Raw genomic sequence first — 21,541 nt, forward strand, 5'->3', positions numbered from 1 at the left:
GCATTTCTCCTTGAAAATTTACACTATCATCCACAACATTCAGTCCCGGAGCAAGGCCCAAAACGGAATCACAGATCCAGTCAACAAAATTCCAATTGAAATCCCCCCAAATGTACACTGCATCACGTTCAAATTCAAAACTATACATTTTAACCAAAAGAGTAATAGACTACCTCTGTGGGTCAGACCGCATTGATCCCTTGTGGAGGAGCTAACATGAAACAGTAGCCGGGAAATATTTTGATACCACATGCTTAAAATGAATGCAAATTATGCCCTCATTAGACATGTCAACCCAAAGCACCTCCAACTCTCTCAGTGTATTATTTTGGATGAAAATCCCAACCCCCGTCTGAGCCTTCATAAGCTTAAATACGAGTCCTTGTATTTTGACTGACCCAAGTTGAAGCAATAATGCCAATTGTGCTGTCCAGCGTACAAGTGTTTCCCCAGTTATGGCTTGGGATACAGTACCTTAGGTGGCCATGAGACCCCTCCATTAAAGTAAACACACCTCTCATGCAAACAGACTCAACTGGAACCTCTTAATTTGATGGAATTGAAATGGATTTACATGGGACAGGAGAAGTGAACCAATCTCCTTTTTTTCATCAATGGATACGACAGCTTCTTGTTGACTTTTGAAACTTAGCTTGTAGCTGACGTGTGCATTTTGAGCATGACATCTCTGATCCACTGGTGAAAGGACACTTTCTCTCCTCTTTCATCTCAAACTGCTTTAAACAACAACAACAAAGCATATGAGGGAAAAGTGGTTAGAACTGCACGACTGTCCGTGTTTTATGTTATGTGTTGTGTTTATTATTTTACTTTATGTTAACTGTTTTGTTAAGCGCTTTGTTACAGCTGCTGCTGTTGTTAAAGCGCTATATAAATCAGCATGTATTGTATTGATTTATTCCAAAAAACGTTCTGGCAGTGACATTCTGACCGCACAAAAGTAGCAATATTTACTACCGGTACTTATTACGGTAAAGCAATCATTTACCTGTTGAAAGTGAGATCATGGAACATATTTAGGTACTAAAGAAAACCAAGGTCATGTCACTCAAACAAGAACTCTTTTTATTCCACAGGCATATGTTTAGTTTTCATCAACATTGACTGTCTGCAGACCTGTAGGAGAGATGAAGAGTGCTGAGGTCAGACAAACCGTTAAGTCGAGCTACGGATGAATGAGCAAATAGCTTCCTCACCTTTGCATGTTGTGACTGGTACATATGTAACCAGGGTGTAGAGTTTGTTGGGGGAATCCTCATCTTCGTTGCGTTTCCTGGACAGTCGAACGCGTATTCTGTATGGAACGTTCCTGCACAAACAAAGATTGCACAACTGTTTGTGTCTAATGTGTTGTGTTGTATTATTTTGTTATTTTGACTTCAAGCTGGCGCCGCGAGAGTGGCTGCCCTTACAGCATTTTGTTCTTCGACTTCTTCCTTTCATAACTTTGCTGCTGTGAATTGGGAATTTCTCCATTGTTAGACAAATAAAGATTTCTTATCTATCAATTATGTTCTACTTGAACTAAGGCCAGTGGGTTCTATGCTGTAAACAATTCCCATAAAGAATTTTACATGATGTGAAAATGCATCCTTTTTTTTTTAAACTGGAAAGAAGACAACTACTCTCACATGCCAAATGAGCAACTGCGCTGCCTCCCTTGTTCACAAGTTATTCTCTACTCATTGAATTATGTTTTGTGGAAACAATAAGAAACTTTAGGCCCGTGGCTAAACACTCAAAATGTCTTACCTGACTCCCTTGCTCCACACTGCCTTGTTGAGGCGAGTGTCAATACGGACATCAGGGGTACCCATCTCTTTCACCGCAAACTTGCGGATTTCTTTGATGGCACGTGGAGCCCTCTTTTTGAAACTCCTGAAATAAGACAATTACACCAACTGCTTAAAAAATACCACTCTGAAAAAAACTAGAGTATCGTTTTACGCTTGATCATATTTGTAGTACGTATTTATGCAAACAATATCTGGAGTTAGTGTTTTCACGTTACACTCACACTCCATGGATACGCTTGTGGACGTTGATGGTGTACTCTCTGGTCACCACCTCGTTGATGGCCGAACGTCCTTTCTTCTTTTCACCTTTCTTGGTTGGGGCCATCTACATATCATTACATGAAAACTTAAAAATCAAGTTGGCACGACGTTTGCTGAGCATCTGTATTCATATGTAGAGGCGGCAAGGGATGCTCGATTCAAGACGCCGAAGACTACTGCGATTAAAAAAAAACAAAACCAAAATACGTAGTCGTTACTTTAGAAACAAAAATAAACGTTTATGGGCAATAAACATATAACACTACCATAGCCAACTAATACAGCGCGCACAAGCATTCGGTCAATCAAAGCTAGAACTCATCGCTTTAAATGCTCTTTTGACATCAATTCTACGCAACCAAACCCAACTCTGTAACGTAGTACAATACTTGTGTACACGTTCATAATGTAAGTATCGACATTTTTGTGTTTTAAATGCAGGATGGTAATAGATTGTTTAATTTTCTTATGTAGAATAACACACTCACAACTGCAGACTGCTGCGGCGGAAGTCGGAAGGACGGAGGACACGACAAGCATTGTGGGTAAAGGAAACAGGTACGTTTTTTTCAAGTGTTCGTAAAGAAACAAGCAGACGGTAAAAATGCCCGCAAAAACAAACATCAAAACACTCTTTGATGCGTCTTTTTTTTACGGTCAGCAACGTGCGTGGTACAAGCGGTGTTACAAATCAACGACGGCTACACTCGTGGAAGGATTTGAATCATTGTTTCATATATACACATTGACACATACAATCTAACAATGATGTTAATTTAGTACGAGTTGACTTGCTGCAATCGAGGAAGGTGGGAAGTCGGGACTTTTCACATACCGTGAATGGCACAATATAATTTACAAAATTATAAACATATACTTCGAGTTATTTGTTTGTTATTACATACATTTAGTTATTTGAAATAACTTCATGGAACACAACATGATTTGTACTGACGGTAGGCGTGGCGTGGAATTGAGAAGGTCATCCCACCGACTCAGAATGTCCCGAGTCAAGGTCAGCAGCCAGTGGCGGTTCTGGGGGGGGGGGGGGGGGGGGCAACGGGGGCCAGTGCCTCTGTAGCACTGATTCTGGCCCCCCCTGTGGCCCCTCCTCCGAGCGTAGATGACGCAGTCGCGCCGAGTCGCCGACGCGAAAGGTGAAACCAAAGTGCGTGGCTTAACATTCTAGTCGGACCCTTTAGTGCGCTGCACCACTTAAAAATGAGCGGGAAAATGAGAAGTAGTCCGCAGAGAAGGAAACTACCACGACACGAGTGCTATTTTTGACACACCATTTATATTTTCGATGTAAAATCACAAAACGAAACAAGCCCCCAACAGTAGCATTATTAATTCTAATTCCTCTTCACTTAAACATTTAACGTTAAAAATGAAAAGAAAAATGGACATTACATCATATTTCTATATGAAAAAGAAACAAATTGATCCAGACAGAGAGAGAGAGAGTCAGATGATGATGGTGGTGAGAGTTCTGAAGAGGAGCAAGTTGAAAGTACCAGAGAGGGAGAGTCAGAGGACACGGGATTCATTTATTTTCAGAGCGAGGACACAGAGCAGGAAAGGGATACAAATGAAGATCCTGAGAATGAGAAGACGAAACTGTAATAGAAGTGGAGTGTGAGACACAGACAGAGGATATTTGCGCTTCAACAAGCACTGGACCATCAGGTATGTGATGCTGAAAAGAACACGATCCTGTTCTCTCTGTGTGTGCGTGTGTGTGTGTGTGTGTGTGTGTGTGTGTGTGTGTGTGTAACTTCTTTAGTCTCCTTTTTATTTAAATTTTTATTTAACAGGATCAATATATAAGACATTGCCTTTTAAAATTTGGATAATTGTATGCATGTAAAACATCTAGCTTCAGTGTATTTGCAATTTTTGTCCCCGGTCAGGCTTGAGAATGTATTCACTTATATTTATGTAATACAATTAAAACAATAATGAATACAATTAATAAATAGCATCAATGAATTCATTGTAGACAATTGTGTATGTCTGAGTGCCTCAGCAATGTAAGTGTAGCGGGTTAGTGAATATGCTGTGTCCATGCAGAACTTGTGTTTACATATTTTTGGTTTGTCTTTGTCCACAGACATCAGTTGATGTAAAGAGGACCCGCCAATGCAGCCAGACCTAATTGTTACGCGTGCAGACATTTTAGCCCTCCTAATACAGTTTTTTTTTTCTCATCACGGTAATGTTATGACTACAATGCTTTCAAAGTTTGTTGAAATAAAAAGTCAAATAAGATTTCGAATCTGTCTTTTTAGCCCTGGGTTGAATGTGCCCCTCCATCAAAACCCCTGGCCCCAGCCCGGCCCCCTCAATGAAATTGATCCAGAACCGCCACTGTCAGCAGCGCCCATCTCCACTATACACGGTGTGAATGGTGCATTGCTTCGCGGTCCTGAGACACCAGGTGGTGGACCAGAAATCCCTCAAAGCTGGTCCATAGCGTCAATGATCTCCTCCCATATTTGGCGAGGGAGTCACTGGGGCAGTATTCTCCAACAATAAGGAGGACTCTTTAAAAAAAGGGGGTGGGGACCTCTAAGCTGCTGTTTGGTGCATAGGCAAACAACAGTCAGAAACCACTCCAACGGCAGAGGGAGTGAACCGGGGTGAACCACAATGTTCAGGTGTAGAGCCGGGAGGGCAATAAGTATGTCCACATCTGCTCTGCATCTCTCAACATGGGCAACTTCAGAGTGGAAGAGAGTCCAACCCCTCTTGAAGACTGGTACCAGAGTCCAAGCTGCGTGTTGAGGCGACCCAGACGATGTCAAGTCAAATTTTCTGCCTCGCCCAACAGCTCGGCCTCCTTCCCTGCCAGAGAGGTGACATCCATGTCACAAGAGCTGACTTCTGTAGCCGGGGATCGGACCACCATGGTCACAAGGCACCTGACCCCTATGGCCACTCCGACAGGTGGTGAGCCTTTTGGAGGGGGACCCACTTTGCCTTTTCGGGCTGTGCCCATCCAGGCCCCACGGGTGCAGGCCTAGCCACCGGTTGCTGGCCAATGAGCCCCACCTCCAGGGATGGCTCCAGAGTGGGGCATCGGTGAACCGCGCAAAGGAAAACATTGTCCGATTATGTTGCTCATCATAAGGGGTCTGTGAGACGTGGTTAGTCTGGTCCCGCCCCAAGGACCTGTTTGCTATGAGTGACCGTGCCAGGGACATAAAGCCCCAGACAACTTGGCTGCACCACTTAAAAATGAGCGGGAAAATGAGAAGCAGTCCGCAGAGAAGGAAATTACCACGACACGAGTGCTATTTTTGACACACCATTTATATTTTCGATGTAAAATCACAAAACGAAACAAGCCGCCAACAGTAGCATTATTCATTCTAATTCCTCTTCACTTAAACATTTAACGTTAAAAATGAAAAGAAAAACGGACATTACATCATATTTCTATATGAAAAAGAAACAAATTGATCCAGACAGAGAGAGAGAGAGTCAGATGATGATGGTGGTGAGAGTTCTGAAGAGGAGCAAGTTGAAAGCACCAGAGAGGGAGAGTCAGAGGACACGGGATTCATTTATTTTCAGAGCGAGTCCTCTTTACATCAACTGATGTCTGTGGACAAAGACAAACCAAAAATATGTAAACACAAGTTCTGCATGGACACAGCATATTCACTAACCCGCTACACTTACATTGCTGAGGCACTCAGACATACACAAATGGAAAATGGACCGATTTCGACTGAAAGGGAAACATCCTCCGGGTGCTGATAATATGGATATTCCAAGAAGAAAATGTATGCTCATTGATCTGCCAAAATATACAAGCCTCTGTGCATGCATACCTCCAAGATCCAGTGTGGAGGATTGAAAATATATGGCAAAGTACATTCCAATTTTGTAGACTCCCAAAATAAATTGTATTTTTGTAACACAATTTTTTTGTCATCATTGTATTTTCTTCAAAGGATACACTATTTTATACACTTATTGTATTTATTTGAGCATGAGAACACTAGACATAGAACAATAAAAGGAAAAAATGCACTTCAAAACATTTATGTTTACTAATGAAACTCATGTGAGGGTAGGATGAAGTCTATCCTACTATCAGATTATGTAATTAAATTAAAATATACATATGATTATACTGTATATTGCAATATGTTGTAAAATCAAAAGACAGACTATTATATGTGAAAAATATAGTGCCCTTTTTGGTCTCAATTGCAACACTTTTCAAATATATTTATTGATATACACATATATGGTCTATACCAGGGGCATGCCCAAACTTTTTGGACCGAAGATCGACTTTTCCTTCAACCAACCTCCCGGGACCACCCCTTACCAAGCACGCGCACACGCACGCAAGCACGCGCACACGCACGCACGCACGTGTACACGCGCGCCATGATGAGAAGCCAAACACGGAAGCAAGCGATGCACTTTTGCAGCCTGTTTGACTTGATCGTAGCTCACACGTACCGTTTTAAAGTGCTTCACTCAGCCCTCTAGATTCCTATTCTTTGCCCATGCCCTCAGTGAATTGTACATGAAGCAAACTCTGAATGAGAAAAAATACGATCAAAGATATAGCGCAACAGCTCTGATCACAAGCTGCAATTGCAGACTGCTGAGCGCGAACAACTGCCGCTGAAGAAGGTCACGCTCCACCGTAGGATAAATATTTACCTGCTTTATTTTATTTTATTTTTAAAACATTTTGGGGGGGAAATGAGACTGATAGGATGATTAGGGTGCAGTGTACATTAACACAAAATATACAGTATATTACTAACATGTACAAAGACACACACATTTTTCTTTTCTTCTCCACACCTTTCGGATCTAATTGGGACAAGTCCTAGATCTACTGGTCGATCAGGATCGACATAATGGGCATCCCTGGTCGATGCATATATTTAAGTATGTTAGAAAATATAAATACAAAGTCTCATATATGACAATATATTACTTAATGTATTGCATGATATCTTCCAATATATTGCAATATATTTTTCTTTTGTAACTTTGAACTCCTTCATTCCTCAGTCATCTCAGACTTCATTATCAAATCTAAGACTTCTTCCTCTCAGTAAGACCCCCTTCCCACAGTCCTAGTAAAATCCTGCCTTCCCTGTCTCCTCCCCTTTATCTCAATCATTATTTACTCTTCATTGTCCACTGGAATTGTTTCAAATCTACAGCTGTCAGTCCTGTCCTAAAAAGAAACTGGTTCAGACACCAATGATTTCAATATCCTCCACACCATCTCTCACCTTTCTTTCATCTCCAAAATATTTGAAACAATTGTTGCCTCTCAACTTCACTCCCACCTCACTTAGAACAGTTTCGATGAACAATTCCACTCTGGTTCTGTTCCCGTAACAGTACAGAAACAGCCCTCATAAAAATCACTTAGGACTTTCCATGGCAGCAGACTCCGGTTTAATCTCCATTCTCTTCCTCCTCGATCTGAGTGCAGCTTTTGACACCATTTGTCACCCCATCCTCCTCAAAAGGCCCTCCACCAAAAGCATCACACAGACCCTCGTGTGTTGGTTTCACTCTTACCTAGCTGGACTTAGTTCATCCAACTCAAATCCTTCACTTCACAGCCCTCCCCCGTCTCTTCAGGTGTGCCCCACGGCTCCGTCCTCTTCATTATCTACCTGCACCCCCTTGGCAATATTTTCTGTAAGTTTGGTATCGACACCCAGCTTTCTTTCCAGCAAACCCGGCACCTCCCTCCCACCTTCCTCCCTCTCACTTTGCCTCTTGGTTCACCTTTAACTTCCTCAAACTCAAGACCGATAAAACAGAAATCCTCCTCGTCCGTACCAAATCCACCCTACAAAAAGCCAACAGTTCCTCCCTCACAATTGACAGTTGCACTGTCTCCCCCTCGCTCAGGTTCAGAGTCTGGGTGTGATCCTTGATAGCTCACTGTCCTTTCACTCTCACATAAATTACATGAACTGGTCTACATATTTCCACCAACGTAACATCAATTGTCTCTGCCCCTCTCTCACCCCTCATACCACTGCTATGCCAGTCCACAGTCTCATCTTCTCCCGTAGTTGTTATTGCAACTCAGTCTTTTTCGGTGCCCATCAGAAACTCCTCCATAAACTTCAACTGGTCCAGAATTATGCAGCCCGGATTATCACCGCAATTCCTTACTTTCATCACATCTCCCCTGTCCTCCAACAAATCCACTGGGTCCCTGTAAATCTAAGTTATCCAAAGATTCATCAACAGTCTCAGCTGTGGCATACCATCAGGGCCTTCAAAGCCTTCTCTGCAAGCCCAAACACAACCAGAAGCACGTACCTACAGTTCATTTGTTGAGGAATGGGAGCGGTCAAATTGCTCTTAGCCCTCCTTGGACACAGGTTCTTTTATCTCTATAAGGTGGAAGAAGACCCAACACCACGTCGTCTTTTCTTCAGTTTATCACAACGCAACACGAATCGATTCGGGCTCCCGTGAGTCTCAGATTTCATCAGGAAGCGTCAAAGAAACACATTCATGAGATTATATAGAGACAATATGATAATGAGAGGCGGGGAGGTACGCCTCTCATGCAAATCCCCGAAACAAAGAAAGTAACATGTCATCTGACCCGGTGTGGCTGGAAGAAGTTGGGAGCGGTGAGGTGAGACCAGACCACCACTACCCACCATTTGGTGTGATGGCAGGAACACAGATACTTGAGATAACAGTTCCTCTTTTGATGTTAAACATGTCCTGTGGAGGGGGGGCCCTAAAGTGGTGGGGTTCGAGGGCACTAAAGGTGATTGTAAAAACAGTGAGCAGGAAATACCTTCAACAGCATTCTACATTGTTTCTTTCAAGTGTCTGAACATACACAACTAACAGAGAGGAATAACACCATAATCATTAAACCTAACTACGTAAAAAGTAGAGACAAAGAAGGCCAAGCAAAGTTCGATCTTGATATGATGACAAAGTATAGACCACTGCTGCTGGTCACAGATCTTGAGATTAGGGTTCCTCTTTGAGGGCACTTGACAGCCTTCAGGGACTTTTAAGAAGTGGTGGAGGCAAGAAAACCCTTGGGGGGCTGTTAATTAACCAAGTGAAAATAGGACCTAAACTTCACACTACATTCTTTGTTTTAAGTACTTCAGCAGATGTTCAGGACAGAGACTAGTGTCAATAGTTCTCATAGCAAGATGAAATTCCTCAACAATGTTCTACTACTACTTCTAGCGGAATATTTCCTTAACAATTTACAACTTCAATTTAGTGGTAATAATTGATTTCCAACAGTCCTTTATCTTCATTTCATCACATTGGCCTTGTCCACGTGGCTTTTCATCATTTCTGGGTTTTATTTATTTATGTGTCCAACCAGATTACTGCTTTGATGTGTTGCCATGCAATCACTGATGGTGTACTGGTACACTTCCCGGACTTGTGTGTGGGCAGTGTGAGATCGCTTCCCACTCAGTGATAATCTACATATGGGTGTGTGAATGGTTCTTTGCCTCAATATGTACCCTGCGACTGGCTGGCGACCAGTTCAGGGTGTGATCTGCCTTCCACCAGAAGTCAGCTGGAATAAGCTCCAGCAACTCCCCATGACCCTTTTCAGGATAAGCTGTGTTGAATATGGATGGATTGATGTGTTGCCATGCACATGTAATTTGTCCAGCTCCTTTAGAACCTCAAATAAGATAAGATAAGATAAGATAGGATAAGATAAGATAAGATAACCTTTATTTGTCCCACACTGGGGACATTTTCAATCTATAGCAGCAAGATTTGGGGGAGGGGGGAATAAAGTGTTTCATTGCACAAAATGAATGTTTCAGAAAAGAACTGTACACAGTTCAATATAAAATAAAGCATTAGCAATATATTTTGTAGAATAAATATAATAAATAATAAAGAGCAATAGCATAGAAAACACATGCAGGGGTTGGCGACACCAGTGGAATTACTGGTTCTTCTTTTAGCCAATTGGATTCAGCTCCCGTATGAGTGAGTTTCTCCGTCCTCTCATTGGTTCACCTACACTCACTTCTGAGTGGTTGTGCTCTATGTGAAATCAACCTTGATTTACAATGGAAGATGATAGCGGACCAAGATTAAAATTTTTTCAAGGCACACTTTCCAAGAAAAAAAAGTGACTTTTGAGGCTAGTTCATCCAACACTGCTTTAATGAGTGGCTTATTTCAATCACTTTTTTTTCCGGGTGGGGGGCACTTTCAGAGTAATTATGTATGAGTAAACAACATTCACAAACAGGCAGCAGCCTCTGCATTCGCATCTCAAGTCAAGTCAAGTCAAGTCAGCTTTTATTTCTCAAATATGCACTATGTCTAACATTCAACACAGATGAAATTACTTTCCTCTTTCAACCACAGTGCAAACATGTAGTGCATTGAACACACACAGCTAAGATTTACAGTACATAAAATTACTTAAGGCAGAAATATATATGTATGTTAAATAATGATAAAACAAATAAAACATCTGTAGTGAGTATGATGTTATTTATTTAAAGTTTTTACAAGACAAATTGGCGGAAAAATATTGTGAAGTACAATGTACTATGTTGTACTGTAGAGGTTTGAAGTTGTTGAGGTGATGTAATGGAAGACAAAGGTAACTGTGTTTTGTTTGTTTTGTTTGTTTGTTTGTTTATTTGTTTTGCTTTAATAATTTTTTCAAATGCATCAAATGCTCTCCAATGCCACACATCGGCCTCTTCTGTATGTGGCTATAAATCGGATATGCATGCGATGCGTGTGGGTGAGAGTGCTCAGAAGGGAAACTATCGTCGGTGGGTCTGAAAAGTTGTTTTCAATAGCAGTTTAGTTACACATGCTGCAGTGTGATGCTAACCATAGTTATGTAGTTAAACATTATTTTGAGGCGATGGCATTATCAAGAGCCGAGGTCCAAAACTCACCATTCGCCAATGAGTCTCAGCATTTACACTTGGTGACACAGCCACACATTTCATAATCATATTGCTTGTGTTCTCATCTATACATCAATTTTTTAAATCTGCGTCTCCCCACCAGGGTCGTGGGCGTGCTAGAGCCTATCCCAGCTGTCTTCGGGCAGTAGGCGGGGAACACCCTGGACTGGTTCAGCCAATTACAGGGCACATATACAACCATTCATGAACACAATCACACAATCAGACCTGGGGACAATTTTGAGTGTTCCATTCACTTGCCATGCATGTTTTTTGGAATGTGGGAGAAAACCGGAGTGTCTGATGAAAACCCACACAAGCACGGGGAGAACATGCAAACTCCACACATGAAGGCCGGAGCCAGAATCAAACCCTGCACCTCTGCAGTTCATAATTTCATGGCCCGCTTATTAATATAAATCCCATCGTCTTTGTTGTCGTTCCCCAAAATGGAAAATTTGTCAATAACATTCACTGAACAAGAAGCACAGACTTCTCAGCCATCTTGACACATTATCTGGCTGAAGTGCTCATCCCATGGCCGGACCGTGGGTAGAGGCCCACTCCGGAATACCTCTGCGTTCAGGGATTGCACTCTTTGTCAGAGGCTAAAGTATTGCTTCAGTATCTCTGTTTTTTTCAACATCCCAGCCACTGGGGAGCAGTGCCCTCCCCCGGGGGTACACTGTTCCCTAGTGCCGGTCCCAATCCCGGATAAATGGGGAGGGTTGCGTCAGGAATGGCATCCGGCGTAAAACTTTTGCCAAAGCGAACATGCGAGTTGATAAATCGATTTCCATACTGGATCGGTCGGGCCCAGGATAAAAACGACCGCCAACAGTGCTGTTCACCTACAGGGTACTGTTGGAAATTGGACTACTGTTGGTCAAAGAAGAAGAGGACAAAGAAGAGGAGGATGATCGGTGCAGAGAAAGAGGGAAAAGAGGAAGGTTAGAAGTATTGGTCTGAGGTTAGTAACTCTGAATGTAGGTACAATGACAGGGAAAGGCAGAGAATTAGCTGACATGATGGAGAGGAGAAGAGTAGATATTCTGTGTGCTCAGGAGACAAGGTTGAAGGGCAGCAAAGCTAGAAACATTGGAGGAGGCTACAAGCTGTTCTACCATGGTTTAGATGGGAAGAGGAATGGAGTAGGGGTGATTATAAAGGAAAAATATCCTAGACATGTAATAGAAGTAAAACGAGAGTCAGACAGGTTGATGTGCGTGAAGGTAGAGATAGGTGTGATGATGAATGTAGTCAGTGGGTATGCCCCACAGGTGGGCTGTGAGTTAGAAGAAAAGGAAAAGTTCTGGAATGAGATGGATAGAGTGACAGAGAGCATTCCCTGGGGAGAGAGAGTAGTGATTGGAGCAGACTTAAATGGTCATCTAGGGGAAGGGAACAGAGGTGATGAGGAAGTGATGGGCAAGTTTGGCCTTAGAGATAGGAACTTGGAAGGACAGGCAGTGGTAGACTTTGCCAAAAGAATGGAAATGGCCGTGGTAAACACCTATTTCCAAAAGAGAGAAGAACACCTGATAACTTACAAGAGTGGAGGCAGGTCCACACAGATAGATTATATTCTATGTAGAAGAGGGAGGTTAACGACTGTAAGGTGGTGCCAGGAGAGAGTGTAGCCAAACAGCATAGGATAATAGTGTGCAAGCTGACAATGGAGGTGAGGAAAAGGAAGAGGATGAAGACAGAGAAGAAAATAAAATGGTGGAAATTGAGGAAAGAGGACTGTTGTGAAGAATTTAGGAAGGAGGTAAGGGCAGTTCTGGGCAGTTTTGAGGAATTCCCAGATGATTGGGAGACTACTGCAGCAGTGATTAGGGAGACAGGCAAGAAGGTGCTAGGTGTGGCCTCAGGACAGAGAAAGGTGGACAAAGAGACCTGGTGGTGGAATGTTGAGGTTCAGTAAAGTGTACAGAGGAAGAAATTAGCGAAGAAGGGATGGGATAGTGAGAGAACAGAAGAGAACAGGCTAGAGTACAAAAAGATGACAAGGGAAGTGAAGAGGGAAGTGGCCAAGGCCAAACAGAAGGCATATGAGCAGTTATACTAGAGGTTAGACACAAAGGAAGGTGAAAAAGAATTGTCCAAGTTGGCGAGTGATAGGTTGATTACTATTAGTTATCATACATTCGCTTATCATTAATGTTATTATTAATGTTATATTGATATTGATGTTGAGTGATTGATGGGTTGATTATGCTCGCAATGAAGAACACTTGTGCCTGCAATGATAAATTGATTATGCTTGCAAAGAAGAACGCGTATGCCTGCAATCATTAATTGAAGAACGCTTGTGCTTTTAGTAAAGATATAATGCTTCTTAACCATTATATATATTAATCACAATGTACTCACATTTATAATCCTTTTTATCCATTATATACTCACATTTATAATCAAGAATGCTTGGTGCACTGTGTGGAAGTTTAGGGACGCAACCACCTTTCCGAGGACGTGGTTGGGAAGAGATAAGTGTTAAGACTAAACAGTGAGCAAGGTTGGACAGTGAATGGAGGCATCAACACCAGCTGCAACGTAATGTTTTTGTAACAATTGCACACATGTACGTAATTTACACTCACATACACACACATATTCAAACAATTTCAGTGTGTGTTCAACAGCCCCCACCCTTGAGGTTGGACACACCTATGTAGTAGATTTCCCAATAAATGAGGAGGTGAAGGGGGAGATCGTTAGGGTGACGTGCCGAGAACTGAAACCGAACGCTTCTCCTCGTTCCCTCCTGGTACCAGAATTGAGTCTCCTGTCTCCTCCTTGTGTTTTATTCCTGAGTGTCAAATTGGATAAACCTGACAGCGAGACAGAGAAATCAGGCTGGGAAGGATGTACAGCAGGTGAGGTTGATTAAAGACAGAGAGGGAAATGTCATTACGAGTGAGGAAAGTGTGTTGAGGAGATGGAAAGAATACTTTGAGGAGTTGTTAAATGAGGAAAACAATAGGGAACGTAGGAATGAAGAGCCAGAGAGGATTAGGAAGAAGGTCGATCAGGTTAGAAAGGATGAAGTCAGGAAAGCATTAAAAAGGATGAAGAGTGGCAAGGCAGTTGGTCCAGAGGACATGCCAGTGGAGGTATGGAAGTGTTTGGGGAGGTGTCGGTTGATTTTCTGACTAGGTTGTTTAATAGAATATTAGACACAAACAAGATCCCTGATGAGTGGAGGAAAAGTGTCCTGGTACCAATTTAGGGCGATGTACAGAGTTGTAGCAACTACAGGGGGATAAAGTTGATGAGCCATACAATGAAGGTCTGGGAAAGAGTAGTTGAAGGCAGGTTGAGACAGGAAGGGGAGATTTGTGAACAGCAGTATGGTTTCATGCCGAGGAAGAGCACCACAGATGTAATATTTGCCCTGAGGATGGTGATGGAGAAGTCCAGGGAAGGTAGGAAGGAGCTGCACTGTGTATTTGTAGATTTAGAGAAGGCTTATGGCAGGGTGCCAAGAGAGGAATTGTGGTTCTGTATGAGGAAGTCAGGGGTTGCAGAGAAGTACGTTAGGTTGGTGCAGGACATGTATGAGAATAGTACAACAGTGGTGAGGTGTGCAGTTGGACGGACAGAAGACTTCAAGGTAGAGGGAGGTAGGACTGCATCAAGGATCGGCCTTGAGCCCCTTCTTGTTTGCTTTGGTGCTGGATAGATTGACAGATGAGGTCAGACAGGAGTTTCCCTGGACTATGATGTTTGCAGATGACATTGTGATTTGTAGTGAGAGTAGGCAGCAGCTACAAGAAAACCTAGAAAGGTGGAGGTTTGCACTAGAGAGAAGAGGAATGAAGGTCAGTCGTAGTAAGACAGAGTACATGTGCATAAATGAAAGGGAGATCAGTTAAACGTGAGGTTACAGGGAGGAGAGGTGGCGAAGGTACAGGAATTTAAATACCGAGGATCAACAGTGCAGAGCAGCGGAGACTGTGGAAGAGAAGTGAAGAACAGAGTGCAGGCAGGATGAAACAGCTGGAGAAAAGTGTCAGGAGTGATTTGTGATAGAAGAGTGTCAGCTAAAGTGAAGGGAAAAGTTTACAGAACAGTTGTGAGACCAGCCATGATGTACGGTCTACAGACACTAGCAATAGGCAAAACACAGGAGGCAGAGTTAGAGGTGGCTGAGTTAAAGATGCTGAGATTCTCCTTAGGAGTGACAAGGATGGACAGGATCAGAAATGAGGTCATCAGAGGGACAACTCAGACAGGAAAGTTTGGAGAAAAAGTGAAAGAGGCCAGACTGAGATGGTTTGGACATGTACAGAGGAGGGACAGTGGATACATTGGTAGGAGAATGTTAGAGATGGAGCTACCAAGTAGGAGACAGAGAAGAAGGCCAAAGAAGAGATTCATGGATGCCGTTAGGGAAGACATGTCACGACGCGAGCACGCACACACGTTCAACCAATCAGCGCTGACGCAAAGGACATTACACGTCAAAGTGTTTTGATCTCTTTGAACAGCTCTGCTAGTTTAGCCACGACGAACAGCTAAGCTCGTGGAGTTGAGACGACACCACGCTCGAGGTCGGACGGACACGCGCTCTTTCGTCTGTATGTTTCTTTTTTCTTTTTCTATTCAAATATATATTTTTCTGCAAACAACAGCTGTCCTGTCCACGTCTGTTTTCGTTCCACCGGGGTTTAGCCAGCGTATTTATAAGGAGACTAGAATCTCTTTAGTGGCGAGCTAGCCCTTTTTCCGAACCACGGACTCTCTCCCTCTGATTTTTTTTCCCTCGATTGGCTATCCCGTTGGACCTTTTCGCCCAATTCGCTCCTCGCCAGCTACAACATGACGGAGCAAGTTGCCGGACAGCGCTCCCCCTTCCAGGGTGACTCGTCTGGCATCTGCTGGTATCACTGCACGTGGTGCAACTCAGCGAAGTGCTGTCGCGACCCGTGCTCACAGGCGGGAAACGGACCCCCCAGGATGTGAGCGCGGCACTCAACTCCCCTGGCATCTCTGCTGCGAGCCGCATTCTTCTCGTCTTCGATCGGACTTCTGGACGACGCTTCATGGTCAACTCCGCTGCCGATGTCAGCGTCGTCCCTCGAACACCAGCAGAGTGCCATCATCCGACCAGCGGCTACTCCTTCTAATCAACCGACCTGCACCCTCTTCATCTCCCTCTTCATGCCTGACGAACTATGCGCGGACGACCGAACCAGCGCCTCACGATGTCGTTCATCTCATCGAGACGACCGGTCCCGCCAAGTTCCAGCGTTCTCAACGACTGGCCCCCCGCGAAGCTACAGATCGCTGTTGCTGTGTTTTGCCCACATGCTTCAGCTCGGTATCATCCGTCCTTCGAACAGCTGATGGGCCATGAGGACACCGACTCCATCGACCGACTTCATCGACCGACCATCGACCGTGACATCTTTTCGCCGAGTCGCCCCACGTGCGGTGATACCTGCAGATGGCAGACGAGTTATCCTGGAAGGGGGAGCGCTGTCCAGCAACTTGCTCCGTCATGTTGCAGCTGGAGAGGAGCGAATGGGGCGAAAAAAATCCAACGGGGTTGCCACGTGAGGGGAAAAATTCAAAGGAGTTCGTGGTTCGGAAAAGGGCTGGCTTGCCACTAAAGAGACTTTAGGTCACTGGCTAAACCCCGGTGGAACGAAAACAGACGTGGACAGGACAGCTATGGTTTGTAGAAAAATATATATATTTGGACAGAAAGAGGAAAAAGGAGAGAAGCATACAAATGACTGGAGAGCGTGTCCGTCCGACCTCGAGCGTGGTGTCGTCTCAACTAACTAGCTTCGCTGTTGTTGTGGCTAGGCTATATTAGCTTGTGTGGTAGATCAAAGCTCTCTGATGTATAAAGTCCGTTGCGTCAGTGCTGATTGGTTGAGTCAAAAGACGCGTGTGAGTACATGTCTGCGCTGACGCACACAACAGAGAGCAGTGGATTATTGACTGCTGAGTCGCACTTCACTCAAGTGGCGTCGCTACAGGGCCCCCCTCCTGGATCCAAAGTCGGCGTAGGCGACGAAAGAAGGAGGTCGTCGGAATGACGGAACGGTCAGAACAGTCGATAGGAGGTGAAGCGGCTAGGGAAGCAGACACGTCGGCTACTGCGCGTGGTTTGGCTTGATGAAGAGGCCAGACACGATTTCAGTGGCGGAGTGCTGGGTGAATGGGACATCGAAGATCGAACAGCTGTGGATGATGTCGCGATCGAAGTGGGCATGGGAAAGGCAGCAGTTGAGGTTGTCGGAACCAGTAATGTGGCAGCTGCAGCCGATGAGGGAATCGCGGACTGAACGGCGGTAGAGGACGGACTCGTGTTGTCAGCGAAAGTCGCTATTCGTGAGCGAAGAAACTGCTGCTCAACGACTGCCTCGCACACACGTTCAACCAATCAGCGCTGACGCAAAGGACATTACACATCAAAGAGCTTTGATCTCTTTGAACAGCTCTGCTAGTTTAGCCACGACGAACAGCTAAGCCAGTGGAGTTGAGACGACACCACGCTCGAGGTCGGACGGACACGCGCTCTTTCAATCTGTATGTTTCTCTTTTCTTTTTCTAATCAAATATATTTTTTTCTACAAACAACTGCTGTCCTCTCCACGTCTGGTTTTCGTTCCACCGGGGTTTAGCCAGCGTATTTATAAAGAGACCAAAATCTCTTTAGACATGCAGGTAGTTGGAGTCAGAGTAGAGGATGCAAAGAACAGGGAAAGATGGAAATTAATGACTCGCTGTGGCAACCCCTGAAAAGGGACAAGCCGAAAGGAGAAGAAGAAGATGTGTTTTTTCAACACATCAAATTTTCATGTCTGAATTATAACTGATCTGAGAATCTGATGCGCAACCTTTTCAGAAATATCGATCACCATGTTTTTAGCAAAACACATTACCTTTGTGTTCTTTCTGCTAGACATTTGATGGCAGATTAGGTTTAGGCGTTGTCGCCTATTTTCAGCATGACGTCTCTGATCCACTGGTGAAAGGACACTGTGATCCTCTCCTCTTTCATCTAGAACTGCTTCAGACAACAAAGTGTGTGCAGAAAAGTGGTGAAGATTGCACGACTGTCTGTGCCCAATGTGTTGTGTTGTGTTATTTTTGTTATTTTGACTTCAAAATGGCGCCGCGAGAGTGGCGTCCTTTCCAGCAGCTCCTATATTTTGTTGTTCTACTTCTTCCTTTCATAACTTTGCTGCTGTGAATTGGGAATTTCTCCATTGCGAGACGAATAAAGGTGTTCTTATCTTATCTTAAATCACTGCCTGGCTGTCAGAGATTTTCTCGGACAAAGTTAAAGAAATGACTCGGCACACAGGAAAATTGTCTTCAATATCGGCGGGAGCGGATCTCTGAGAGCGAACGACGGTTTAGTTGCTCCGCGGTCACACTCGAGCTCCCTTTCTGCCAATTCAGACTTTTATTGTAACATACAAGGAAAACACTGCCCCCGATATTTGCATACCGCACCCCCGGTCCGGCCCCTCGGTAGTGATTGGTTACCTGTTTTAAACATTGAACCACCAGTACGTTGGCGACTTTTCTGTCTGGTCTACATTGAATTAACATGTTGCAGACTTTGCGGATGGCCAATGTCGCCTGGGCGCGACGGGTGTTCTCAACTCGTTTTTTGTTGTTCGACCTCATTCCCCTTTTGTGACCGAGTTTCGCCCTCTCCCCCGTGATCGCCCACCTGCATTGACGTGCTAATTGTGGACTTCAACAGCCCTCCGGCCAGGTAGCCGGCGCCTTTATGCACAGGCATTTGGGGGGTGCTGGATACGCACCCAAACGTTTCGATGTGCCCAAATTAAAATGAAACTTTAAACATGATACAATTTTGCTCATAGATTCCTCTAACACTGGCTTTCATCAGTATGTTCAATGTGGCATGAGAAATAACAATATCCTGGATAAATGTGATGGAAATATTAAAGATGATACAAGAGTCCTGCCTCCCCTGGGAAACTCAGACCATAAAGCGATACACCTACTTCCCATCTACAGGTCATCTTAAATTTAAGTCTAGCAAGCCAGAAATCAAAACGGTAAATGTGTGGTCAAACGACAAAGTAGAGGAGCTCAAGGGAAGCTATCTCTGCACAGACTGGAGTGTCTTCTTCCACATGTTCATGAGGCTGCAGAAGTAATAACAGATTATGTCTCCTTCTGCATGCACATTATCCCTCAACGGTAAATATGCAAACAATAAGCCGTACATTACGAAGGAGGTTATTGAATGTATAAAGAGGAAGAAAAGAGCCCATAGGCTTGGCGATGACGCTGGGCTAAAGTTCAGAATCAGAATCAGAATCCTCTTTATTGGCCAAGTATGTAGAACACACAAGGAATTTGTCTCCGGTATAACACGCTGCATTCGTATCATCATAAACAAGGACATGACAAATAGGTATGGAAGGACATTTCGGAATGCAAGTGAACCGTAGTGCGGTGGTACCACCCAGTGACAACTGTTAGACAATGTGCAAAGTATCAAGCAGAGCTAAAGTGATCAGTGGTAGAATACAATATGATGACAGTTTGTACAGTTGGTGCAGAAAATCATTGAACCATTTTAGAGTGACCAGTAGCCGTATTTGTTGTACAAGAAGAATGACTACGGCAGTGACTGTTTAGGGAGTTAATGGCGAGAGGGAAGAAGCTGTTTAAGTGTCTGCTGGATTTGGTGCGCATGGATCTGTAGCGCCTGCCTGAGGGGAGTAGCTGGAAAAAGGTGGTGGGCAGGGTGCGGGGGATCCAGGAGGATTTTCCGTGCCCTTGTCTTGATTCTTGCAGTGTGCAAGTCCACAAGAGTGGGTAGGGCGGTGCCAATGATTTTTTCCGCCGTCCTAACTGTCCGTTAAAGTCGGATTTTGTCCTTTTTTGTGGCGGCCCCAAACCAAACTGTGATGGAAGAACACAGGATTGATTCGATGACTGCCGTGTAGAACTGACGTAGCACCTCCTGTGGCAGGCCATGCTTCCTCAGCAGCCTCAGGAAGTACATCCTCTGCTGGGCCCTTTACAGGATGGAGATGGTGTTGACTTCCCACTTCATGTCCTTGGACACTGTGATTCCCAGGAACTTGAAGGTCTCAACGGTTGACACAGGGCAGTTGGATAGTGTGAGGGGCAACTGTGGAGAAGGATGTTTCCTGAAGTCCACGATCATCTCTACAGTCTTGAGCGTGTTCAGCCCGAGGCTGTGTCGGCTGCACCAGAGCTCCAGCTGCTCCACTTGTTGTCAGTACGCAGACTCGTCGCCGTCTTTGATGAGACCGATGACCGGGGTGTCGTCTGCGAACTTTATGAGTTTGACAGCTGGACTTGTTGAGGTGCAATCGTTTGTGTAGAGAGAGAAGAGCAGTGGAGAGAGGACGCATCCCTGTGGGGCTCCAGTGCTAGTGGTGCGTGTTGATGATGCTGTTGCTCCCAGTCTCACCTGTTGTGTCCGTCCCGTCAGGAAGCTGAGGATCCACTGGCAGATCGTAGGGGACACACCGAGGTGGAGAATTTTGTGGGTGAGGAGTTCCGGGATGATGGTGTTGAACGCAGAGCTGAAATCCACAAACAGGATCCTTGCGTAGGTCCCTGTGCTGTCGAGGTGCTCGAGGATGTAGTGCAGACCTATGTTGACTGCGCCCTCCACAGACCTGTTTGCCCGGTAGGCAAACTGAAGAGGGTCCAGCAGGGGTCCGGTGACGTTCTTTAGGTGGTTCAGCACAAGGCGTTCAAAGGACTTCATGACCACAGACGTCAGAGCGACAGGCCTGTAGTCGTTCAGTTCCGATGTTGCCGGTTTCTTGGGAACTGGGATGATGGTAGACTGTTTGAAGCAGGATGGGACCTCACACAGCTCCAGGGATCTGTTGAAGATTTGTGTGAAGACTGGAGCCAGCTGGTCAGCGCAGACTTTCAGGCAGGAGGGGGACACTTTGTCGGGCCCCGCAGTTTTCTTGATCTTCTGCTGCTTGAAGTCTCACGTCCTGTTCGTGGATCTGTAGTGGAGAAAAAGAGGGTGGGAGGGGGGTAGATAGAGTAGTTTCTGGTAGAGGTGGGTGTGTGTCGGAAATGGGGGTGTCCTTTTCAAATCGGCAGAAAAACATGTTTAGTTCATCAGCAAGACCCTTATTGTTCACTGTTTGGGGGGGGATGGCATCAGTGGCGGTTCTGGATCAATTTCATTGAGGGGGCCGGGCTGGGGCCAGGGGTTTTGATGGAGGGGCACATTCAATCCAGGGCTAAAAAGACAGATTCGAAATCTTATTTGACTTTTTATTTCAACAAACTTTGAAAGCATTGTAGTCATAACATTACCGTGATGAGAAAAAAAAACTGTATTAGGAGGGCTAAAATGTCTGCACGCGTAACAATATGCCGTGTCCATCTGTTGAGAATATTCAAGCCAGGGGTTGATATGGTACCAGCCTGCCTTGAAGCTCCTTCTCCTGTCCCCCATCAGGGTCCTGGGAAACTGTTTTAGGTCTGGCTGCATTGGCG

General features: G+C 44.6%; 1 protein-coding gene across 1 annotated transcript; it reads right to left on the minus strand.

Moving 5' to 3' along the window:
- Positions 1 to 1,065: 1,065 nt before the first annotated feature.
- On the minus strand, positions 1,066 to 2,653 carry rpl31 (ribosomal protein L31). The gene is made up of 5 exons (XM_086127386.1): positions 2,567 to 2,653; positions 2,039 to 2,142; positions 1,774 to 1,899; positions 1,218 to 1,330; positions 1,066 to 1,137 (listed from the first exon to the last, which is right to left on the minus strand). Exons 2-5 carry the CDS (start codon positions 2,140 to 2,142, stop codon positions 1,106 to 1,108), a joined length of 375 nt encoding a protein of 124 aa, XP_085983512.1. The 5' UTR covers positions 2,567 to 2,653; the 3' UTR covers positions 1,066 to 1,105.
- Between the last annotated feature and the right edge of the window lie 18,888 nt (positions 2,654 to 21,541).

The sequence above is a fragment of the Hippocampus guttulatus genome, chromosome 1 (genome assembly GCF_054856545.1).
Source record: "Hippocampus guttulatus isolate MCC_2025c chromosome 1, RoL_Hgut_1.0, whole genome shotgun sequence".
NCBI classification, from domain to species: domain Eukaryota; kingdom Metazoa; phylum Chordata; class Actinopteri; order Syngnathiformes; family Syngnathidae; genus Hippocampus; species Hippocampus guttulatus.

Coding starts and splice junctions, on each gene's coding strand:
- rpl31 (XM_086127386.1), bottom strand. CDS start 2,142: ATGGCCCCAACCAAGAAAGGTGAAAAGAAGAAAGGACGTTCGGCCATC. Junction 1,331..1,773: donor GTGTGGAGCAAGGGAGTCAG/GTAAGACATTTT, acceptor TTGTTTGTGCAG/GAACGTTCCATACAGAATAC. Junction 1,138..1,217: donor ACCAGTCACAACATGCAAAG/GTGAGGAAGCTA, acceptor TCTCTCCTACAG/GTCTGCAGACAGTCAATGTT.